A 10,471-nucleotide genomic window follows, 5' to 3' on the forward strand; every position below is an offset into this window, starting at 1 on the left:
AAAAGAACAAACATTTGTGAGATGCTTGTTCCTACAGAACATATTTCAAATCCATTTTGAGGCATTTTTACTTTTAAAATTTTAAATTAAAAGATAATGTACTCCTATTAAAGGCACCTCAAAAGTGCACACAGAGATTCTTTTGGGTACATCCTTAATTCTCTGGTTTGCATCCTCTTTCATGAAAGTGTTTTCCTCGAAGCCATATAGCTACAATCTAAATGTGGTCAGATTCTAGCTGACCTCAAGTGTGCTCTGTCCTGGAGACAGAAGCCAGCAATTAACTGATTTCTCCTGGACAGATGTAATAGATCCAGAAAGGAATGAACGTGCTTTTGCACAAAACCACAGCGGATTAGCAATGCGACAAGTGGCCTGACAGGATTTAACTTGAAGGCAGGGATCTCATCTCTCTATCCCTTTACCCTGTTCATCATGGAATCTTCTGTGCCCACATTTTTTTCCTTGGGAAAACTCTTCATAAGCTTTCAACAAAATTATCTAAACCATGGCATCAAAATCCCTTGTGAAAAGAGAAAGGATAAAAATAAATGAATCAATTAATTACTTTAAATAAACAGGTCAATTTTTTCCCTTCTTTTCCATGGGTCATGGATGAAGGAATCACCCATCATTTCTCTGAGATTTATGCAAATCACGTACATCTTTCTTAACCCTGAAACCATTTTTTAAAAAATTTGCAAGACCTAAGAGAAACTTGCAGGTATACTGTTATCTATAAAAACAATCTGACAATGTCACTTCTCCCAAGTTTCAAAACAGGGACTATACCTCAACACAGATAAGCCTCACAATCATCAGATACAGAATCTACTATCTGTACTTGTAAGTGCTAAACCTCCATATTTGGCTGAAAAGACAGCCAAGGAAGGATATTTATAATTCAGCAATGGTCTTATACTTCTCTCTGAAATCCAGGCTCTAATTACACAGAATATAGTTTTATGCTTAAAACCATATGATTTCACTAAACATATCCAACACATCCCTTCTCTACCTATGATTTAATAAACCTCTTGCTTAAAAATGTCTTCCTCATGCAGTGGACCACAGTGCATGGAATCACCGGACCTGTCAATCTTTATAACCCTCCCATAAATTGTACCTCCCTTAAATACCGCATTTTGGTAACTTAGACGCTCATTATGAATATATCTGCATGCTAACTGCTTATCTGTGATACTGCTCAGCACAGAATAAATGCACATGTACAAATCATGTAAAATCAGATGATGTCATTTATTTTAAAAATATTATACATACGTATACATATGTATAAATATACATATACATGTATATATGCATATAATTTTTGTTAACCATGGAAAAAAGCTAATAGATTGATACCTAGAGATGTGGACCCAATTTTAGAAGCAGATGTGAACACCATAGTAATTTTAATAGGGGAGGGGCTTTTTGTTTTTGTTTTTGTGTAATAAAGCAATCGATATTCCTAATCCTATATAAACATCCCCAGCCCTCGGACACCCAGGGCATGGCTGTGTGTATTTGAACTCCCTTAGAAAGCTCAGAGTTCTAGACAGGTATTCGTAGATTGAGGACACAGATCCCAAAATATCAGCATCACGGCCCTTCCGGGCCAGGGACGACGCTGAGCACACCGGCAGTCCAGGAGGCCAGGGAACTAGCCCCACGCTCACTCACACAGGTATCTCCCCGTCTGCAGGCCCCCAGCAGTGGCAACGCTAGTGGCAACCAGCCCGGGCTGGCGGGCACTCACAGGCACACTCCGGGGAGATCCCGAGAAACCTAGGGGGAAAGGGGAGCGTGGGGGCATTTGGGGGCAGCACCGCGCACCCAGCACGGTCTCTGCTCCTCCAACACCTTCCGGGACCCGAACTGGCTCCGGAGCCGCCCGGAGGATCTGCATTATGCCAAGGCGCTGGGCCAACTCACCTCCACGAAATAAAAGCAGGGCAGGAGTGTCACGCTGTCCTTGATCACTTTGCCCTTTGGCCTCTCCTTCGCCGACATCCCTGCCGCCTGCCCGGGATGCGTCCTCCCCGGGGCGAGGTGTGCACAGCGCAGCGCAGGCGAGATGCCTCCTCCAGCCGCAAGCGCCCGGCGCCGCTGATGTCACATTCCCCGCGGGCACCGCTGGAGCCAGCGCGGTGCAGGCAGCGCCCCCGCCTCTCCCCGCCCCTCTTTGCAGCAACCCAGCGGCTCCCGGAGCGAGCAGGTCCTCCGCCTCCCCTCCCCTGGCTGTCACCCCCGGTTTTTCTCGGCGGAGACGTCCAGCTCCTTCCTCCAAGCTGTGGCTGCAATGGCTTCCCCTCCCCGCCACCCTCCCTCTGCTCTCCACCGCCCTGGCGAGGCTTCGTGGCGGTCGGGGCTTGACGTCAAGAATCGGCAAAGGGGGACGCACCCCTGGATGCTGCAGCCGCGAGGCTGAGGAGAGCAGGCACCCACGGCCCCCCGGGAAGCCGCCTGGATCCCTCTAGGAACTCTTAACTTCAGGACTGCTAGAGAGCGGAAGCTCAGCTCTTGCGCACTGACCCCCGCAGCGCGAAAACCGACCTCCACCTGCGCGAAATTAAAACTTAGATCCCATTCTGAAAAGTAGGCCGTGGTGGGAACTCACTGGGAGCTGGCTGCCATCCAGGAATGACTTCCCCGACTGAGGATTCTCTGCTTAGCAGACTCCCGGGCTCCCTAGGACACCGACTTAACCTGCTGATAAACTTTCACTATTGCCTGTCTGGGAATGGTGAGCCACTGGTGGAGGCGGCTGTGTGGGCAGCCTCACAGAGCCCCAAAGCCACGATATGCTCTTACCTCATCATCGCGCCCCCGGAACCACGTCAGTATTACAGTCATAACCGTAAAAGGAGGCACTTCTTGGCCATTAACAATCTAAATTAAGTCCTTCACTTTGTTGCCAGTGTCCTTGGCTTGTCTTAACTTTATGATTATTTTGGCAACCCAGAAGTGTCAAATGATATAGAGGAGAAAAAACTCAAAAATATAAAATGCTGTGTTATGCTAAGTAAGATAACCCACTTCCAGGGTTACATGGCCCTGGGCATTTCAGTCTCCACATTAAGCGTCTGAGAGCCAATTCCCACCGCACTTTTCAACTCACTTCAATTGCTAGCCTGCCTTAGTTAGTTTGGGCTTCTATAAAACAAACAAACGAGCAAACATATAGACTGCATAGTTTAAACAACAGACATTAGTTTCTCACCATTCTGAAAGCTAGAAATCCCAGTTCAGGCTGCCAGCAAAATCAGGTTGTGGTGAGGATTCTCTTCTTGGCTGTATGCTTACGTAGAGGAAAAAGAGAGCTACTTTTCTGGTCTCTTCTTATGAGGACACTAATCCCATCATGAGGGCACCATCCTCATTTGTTGTTGTTATTTTTCAGTTGTTCAGTTGTGTCAGACTCTTTGTGACCCCATGGATGCAGCACACCAAGCTTCCCTGTCCTTCACCATCTTCCTGGAGTTTACTCAAACTCATGTCCATCAAGTCGGTGATGCCATCCAACCATCTCATCCTCTGTCGTCCCCTTCTCCTCCTACCCTCAGTCTTTCCCAGCATCAGGATCTTTTCAAATGAGTCAGCTCTTTGCATCAGGTGGCCAAAGTATTGGAGCTTCATCTTCAACATCAGTCCTTCCAATGAATATTAAGGGTTGATTTCCTTTAAGATTGACTGGTTTGACCTCCTTGTAGTCCAAGGGACTCTCAAGAGTCTTCTCCAACACCACAGTTCAAAAGCATTAGTTCTTCGGTGCTCAGCCTTCTTTATGGTCCAACTCTCATATCCATACATAACTACCAGAAAAACCATCCTCGTGACCTCATTTAAATCTGATTGCCCCTCAAAGATAGCACCTCCAAATTCTGTCATCTCGGGGGTTAGGGTTTCAATATTCAAATTTTGAGGAGCCACAAATACTCAGCCCATCACATACGCCAGTCAATCTTTGGCAGCATCAGGACAGTCTGATCTACCGATGTCCATATTTCTGATCTACCACTGCTACTACCACCTCACACCGTTACCTTCTCCTACTGGTTTAGGTTCCAGAATTCAGCAGTATAATCTCTCAGTTCCTACTTCTGGTTCACCACACTCACCTGGCAAAGCCCCAGCTCAGTTAAACCCAATTCTCTGTCTTTACCAGAAGGTGGATGGAGAAGAACTCACAGCTATCTGGTTTTGTGTCACACTGGACTCAGGACTACAAACTTCAAATAGTCCCTACTGCTCACATAGTCTGTTCACTTTCTTATTCTCTGAGGACAGACTCACACCTCCTCTAGTCTCTTCAAATCTTGACATTTTTAGCTAATGACTTTAACTTGCTTTCATTCAGTTCTTTGTTGTTCAGTTGCTCAGTCATGTCTGACTCTTTGTGGCCCCGTGGACTGCAGCACACCAGGCTTCCCTGTCCTTCACCGTCTCCCAGAGCTTGCTCAAACTCATGTCCATTGAGTTAGTGATGCCATCCATCTCATCCTCTGCCGTCACCTTCTCCTCCCACCTTCAATCTTTCCCAACATCAGGGTCTTTTCCAATGAGTCAGTTCTTTGCATCAGATGGCCAAAGTATTGAAGCTTCACCTTCAGTATCAGTCTTTCCAATGAATATTCAGGACTGATTTCCTTTAGGATTGACTGGTTTGGTCCCTGGACTTGCAGTCCAAGGGACTCACAGGAGTTTTCTCCAAAATCACTGTTCAAAACCATCAATTCTTCTCTGTTTAGCCTTCTTTATGGTCCATCTCTCACATATATACATGACTACTGGAAACACATAGCTTTGACTAGACGGGTCTTTGTTGGCAAAGTAATGTCTCTGCTTTTTAATACACAGTCAAGTTTTGTCATGGCTTTTCTTCCAAGGAGCAAGCATCTTTTAATTTCATGGCTGCAGTCACCATCTGCAGTGATTTTGGAACCCAAGAAAATAAAGTCTCTCACTGTTTCCATTGTTTTCCCATCTATTTGCCTTGAAGTGATGGGACAGGATGCCATGATCTTAGTTTTCTGAATGCTGAGTTTTAAACCAGCTTTTTCACTCTCCTCTTTCACTTTCATCAACAGGTTCTTTAGTTCCTCTTTGCTTTCTGCCATTAGGGTGATGTCATCTGCATATCTGAGGTTATTGATATTTCTCCTCTCAATCTTGATTCCAGATTATGCTTCATCTAGCCAGGCATTTTGCATGATGTACTATGCATATAAGTTAAATAAGCAGGTTGACAATATACAGCCTTGATGTTCTACTTTCCCAATTTTGAACCAGTCTGTTCTTCCATATCCAGTTCTAGCTGTTGCTTTTTGACCTGCATCCAGATTTCTCAGGAGGCAGGTGAGGTGGTCTGGTATTCCCATCACTTGAAGAATTGCCCACAGTTTGTTGTGATCCACACAATCAAAGGCTTTAGCATAGTCAATGAAGCAGAAGTAGATGTTTTCCTGGAATTCTCTTGCTTTTTCTATGATCCAACAGATATTGACAATTTGATCTCTGATTCCTCTGCCTTTTCTAAATCCAGCTTAAACATCTGGAAGTTCTCGGTTCACACACTGTTGTAGTCTCTCTTGGAGAATTTTGAGCATTACTTTACTAGCATGTGAAGTGACTACAATTGTGCTATAGTTTGAACATTCTTTGGCACTGCTTTTCTTTGGGGTTAGAATGAAAACTGACCTTTTCCAGTCCCGTGGCCACTGCTGAGTTTTCCAAGTTTGTTGGGATATTGAATGCAGCACTTTAACAGCATCATCTTTTAAGATTTGAAATAGCTCAGCTAGAATTCCATCAACCCCACTAGCTTTGTTCATAGTGATGCTTTCTAAGGTCCACTTGACTTTACACTCCAAGATGTCTAGCTCTAGGTGAGTGGTCACACCATCATGGTTATCTGGTTCATGAAGATCTTTTTGTATAGTTTTTCTGTGTATTCTTGCCACCTCTTCTTAATATCTTCTACTTCTCTTAGGTCCAAACCACTTCTGTCCTTTGTTGTGCCCATCTTTTCATGGAATGTTCCCTTAGTATCTATAATTTTCTTGAAGAGGTCTCTAGTCTTTCCCATTCTATTGTTGTTCTCTATTTCTTTGCATTGTTCACTTAGGAATGCTTTCTTATCTCTCCTTGCTATTCTTTGGATCTCTGCATTTAGATGGGTATGTCTTTCCTTTTCTCCTTTGCCTTTTGCTTCTCTTCTTTTCTCAACTATTTGTCAGGCCTCCTCAGATGGTCATTTTTCCTTTTTGCCTTTCTTTTTCTTGGGTATGATTTTGATTACTGCCTCTTGTACAATATCATGAGCCTCAGTCCATCATTCTTCAAGCACTCTGTCTATCAGATCTAATCCCTTGAATCTATTTGTCACTTCTACTGTATAATCATAAGGGATTTGATTTAGGTCATACCTGAATGGCCTAGTGGTTTTCCCTACTTTCTCCAATTTAAGCCTGAATTTGGCAATAAGGAGTTCATGATCTGAGCCACAGTCAGCTCCCAGTCTTGTTTTTGCTGACTGTATAGAGCTTCTCCTTCTTCCGGTGCAAAGAATAAAATCAATCTGATTTTGATATTGACCATCTGGTGATGTCCATGTGTAAAGCCATCTGTTGTGTTGTTGGAAGAGCACATTTGCTATTACTAGTGCATTCTCTTGGCAAAGCTCTGTTAGCTTTTGCTTTGCCTCATTTTGTACTCCAAGGCCAAACTTGCCTATTACTACAGGTATCTTTTGACTTCCTACTTTTGCAGAATGGTCTCTGTTTACTCCAAGGCAAACCATTCAGTATCACAGTAATCCAAGTCTATGCCCCAACCACTAATGCCAAAGAAGCTGGAGTTGACAGAATTTACAATTCTTGGTAGATGTTGAAAAGTAAGTTAGAACTTTCCTGAATCTCAGCATTTATATATAAAAGTAAATAAAACACAAGGCTAAAACTATAGTTTCCTAATGTCATTGGCCAGGAGCTGAAAATATGTGTCAAAATACCAGAGATACATCCTGACCATACCTCAATAATTTAGGAAAATATTGAGGCATCAGAAAGGTACTCTCCTTTCCTCTCTAGGTTATTTGACAAACTTGACCTGATCACATGGTCAGGGATCAAGAAATGCTTCAGAATTCAAAGCCAATTCTTATTACAAATTCTTTATCACTCTTTTACCCAGTTTCTTTTTCTCTCCCTCTCCTTTTAAAATACTCTTTCCTATCTAAAATCATTTCACTAAGCAATCAAGCTACTCATGTAATCCCTTAAATACTAAACAGAGTAATAATGCCTACATTAGGGTAACAGTTTAATGCATTTTACCTACTTGAACTTTTGATGCTCAAATGAAGCAATAAGCAGGGCAATTTTCCCCCTATTTTTTAGAAAAGTCTTGAAGACAAGTTTCAGAGATGAAAAATAAATAAATAAATAAAAGGTTGAATCAGAGGAGAAAGAGATTTGGAGTCAGAAGAACCGAGTTCAAGCCCAGGACTTGTTACATTTGAAATCTGCTCTTGAGAAAGTCATTTAATAACTCTAAGCTTCAGTTTCCTAACTTGTAAAGTGAGGAAAGTATTTGGTACCACTGACAGCACCATTCTCTAGCTCAAATGTGTGCGAATGCAATTGGTAGATGATCAGATTGGCCCATCCATTCATACATTCATCCATGCAACCTACAAATATTGACTGACCCTCCACTATGTGATAGGTATTTTTCCTTCTGAATATCTACTGGAGAGAAGAGATATGGTTCCTGCCCTCACAGAGCTCACAGTCTAACGCAGGTAGAGAGGAGAGAGACACAGATAATACATTAGTCACAACAATAAGAAAACACTTACATGATGCTCACCACAGATGAGGTACTGTTAAAAGTGCTTTGCACATGTTACCTCATTTAATTCTCACCACATCCTTAAGAATGGGTACCACCCTGCCACATTTTTTCAGTAAAAGAAACTGAGAGTTGGAGAGGTTAGTTATGGTTATGCAAGTGCAACGAGTATAATTACTATAATTAGTGAAGCTGAGATTTTGAACTCAGTGGGTTGCTTCAGTTCTGTGATCTTAAGGGCTACACACACTGCCTCTCTTAGCAAACACATAATTAGATCTTGTGCTATACACTACTGAAGAAACATTAGAATGCAGTTATAATTACTATGAGAAACTTAAGTATGATGGCCAAGGAAGACCTTAGGAGGAGCTGACATTCAAACCTGCTTATAGTATTGAGGTTACTACAGGATGGTCCTGAACTGAAAAATATGCCCCATCACACCTTCAACCCATGTAAATCCACCTTTAGGTCACGGATAGAACTCGTATGTTGACTATCGTTTCAGGTATGCCAGCTGCAGGTCCTCATAATTACAGTGGTATTAGAAATAATTTAAGGTGTCTCACAGAACTTGAATATTTTCCATGAAAATCCTGTTCCAGGGCGTTCAAATGAAAAATGGCACCCACTGATAAGGCTGCACTCTGACATTTCACAAGATAGTGTACTTCCCAGCACAAATAACCTGGAAAAATATGCCTGAAAATGCATTTGACATCATCATTAACAGTCAGATTCCAGAGATAAGAAAGAAGCTGCTCTTCTATATACCCTTTTGGGTTGCCCACAGCCAAATACAAACCCTTCTTCAGCTTCCTGGCAACTATTCATCCTCAGAATATTTGTCTGACATTTATCTTTAAGGTCATAAAAAGGTGTACTTAATTTAGTAATGGGTTTCCCAGAAATCAGCTCACTTCACGGTATTTTGAGGAGACACTGTAAGATTTTATTTCATTTTGCTAAGAGAGAGAGGTTTAAAAGAACTGAGCATGCAGATTGTAAAAGAGGAAAAGTACTGAAATGAGGAGGATCCTGGAATATGGTAAAGGGATTTTCTGGTCCTGGCCTCATCACTGACTAACAGAGAGGCTGTGGAGGAGAACACTTTACCTCAGGGACTCAAGTTTCCTCACTTTAAAAACTGGAGTGGGCTTGGTAAACTGCACATCTGTTGTTTCTGTTTGTCCAAGATCTGTTGTTCATTCTTCTTGAGCTTGTTTCTTGAATTTTCCTGATGGACTGTCCTACTAGTCACAGTCAGCACCGGGCCTGGAAAGAAGGTGCTCAGCTCTCTCTGGAGTTGGGGAGGGGATGGTGAGCCAAGGAAAACCACTGGAGTCTACTCCCAGGAACTTGAATCTTGAGGGGAGTGATCCTGAGACGGAAAAGTCTTGGTATCGATTCATGGAGAAAGCTGAGAGAACAGTGATTAATGTTGGTCTTTCAATTTTCAGAACGGCCCTTGATCCATTTCTTTCAGAAGTCTGGCTTTTCTCCTTTTGGTACATCCCATATTCTTTCAAATAAATTCTTCTCTCTGTCTCCATCTCTCTCTTCCTCTCCCCATCTCTCATTTTTCAGTTAATTTAGCCAGAGCCGACGTCTGTGACCCCAAACACCTAACTATTACAAAGAATAACAAGACATTCATTTGCTAAATGATTAAGGTCTAAAAAAAAATAACAAATAAAACAAAACCCTTAACACCTAACAGAATCCTCTGGCAAGAGACATAAGAGATAAATTTTAAATCAAATTTTATATTTACTATCAATGACTTTGGCCCACCATGGTCTCCTGTGATTCCCTGTCAGGGCATGGTAGAAGGTGATCTGCATAATTCTAGTGAATGTCATTCCCCAGAATATGCCTTTCCTCTGGGGGTAGGGGCTATCCTGAGAAAGTGAAAGTGAAAGTCGCTCAGTCATATCCGACTCTTTGCAACCCCACAGACTATACAGTCCATGAAATTCTCCAGGCCAGAATTCTAGGGTGGGTAGCCTTTTCCTTCTCCAGGCAATCTTCCCAACCCAGGGGTCAAACCCAGGTCTCCCGCATTGCAGGCAGATTCTTTCCTGGCTGCGCCACAAGGGAAGCCCAAATCCCATAGCGATGATTCAAAGAGCAGAACAAAAGGTTGCATTACAGAGCTTTCCTGTGGGTGTGCATTGCATATTAGTGTGCTGGGAATGGATTACAAATGTCCCACAAAGTATTTGTCTCTTCAAGTTGCTTCTGGTTGTGAGCATCCTGTTGGGGGTGGGGGGGGTTGGGGGGTGGGGGGTAGAGTTTCTTCTGCTAGCATGCCCCATGGGCTGCTAGGGAGAAAACCAGAGGAATCATATCAGAACTTGCTGTTCCATCCCAGAACAGAGCCAAGAAGGAACCCCACCACCTGGAAACCCACTGAACAGAGCCTGGAATCACTGAACATACATCTGGACAGTCAGGTGCAGAACATATTACTGTCACAGCCTCAGGTGTGGCGTGTTGGGGGTAATGAGAGAATGGAAAGATCCAGAAGTGTCCTCATGGGTATGACTGATATCCCTCTTGGATCTGTTAAGTCTGTCCATGTTTTTTATGGGGTGTCCAGTTAACTATG

General features: G+C 43.1%; 1 protein-coding gene across 2 annotated transcripts in view; it reads right to left on the reverse strand.

The window, feature by feature from the left end:
• Window positions 1-2,757, reverse strand: part of PLPPR4 (phospholipid phosphatase related 4) — a 50,603-nt gene extending 47,846 nt beyond the window's left edge. The window contains exon 1 of one of the 2 annotated variants that reach the window (XM_020911954.2): window positions 2,624-2,757. Coding sequence is in view for 1 of the 2 variants with exons in the window: in XM_020911953.2 (XP_020767612.1) it covers window positions 1,939-2,016 (78 nt within the window). In the remaining variant the exon portion in view is untranslated. Of the gene's footprint in view, window positions 1-1,938; window positions 2,347-2,623 lie in introns of those variants that run through there. The other variant, XM_020911953.2, reaches the window with a different exon arrangement.
• Between the last annotated feature and the right edge of the window lie 7,714 nt (window positions 2,758-10,471).

This window comes from Odocoileus virginianus, chromosome 5, assembly GCF_023699985.2.
Source record: "Odocoileus virginianus isolate 20LAN1187 ecotype Illinois chromosome 5, Ovbor_1.2, whole genome shotgun sequence".
Lineage (NCBI taxonomy): Eukaryota > Metazoa > Chordata > Mammalia > Artiodactyla > Cervidae > Odocoileus > Odocoileus virginianus.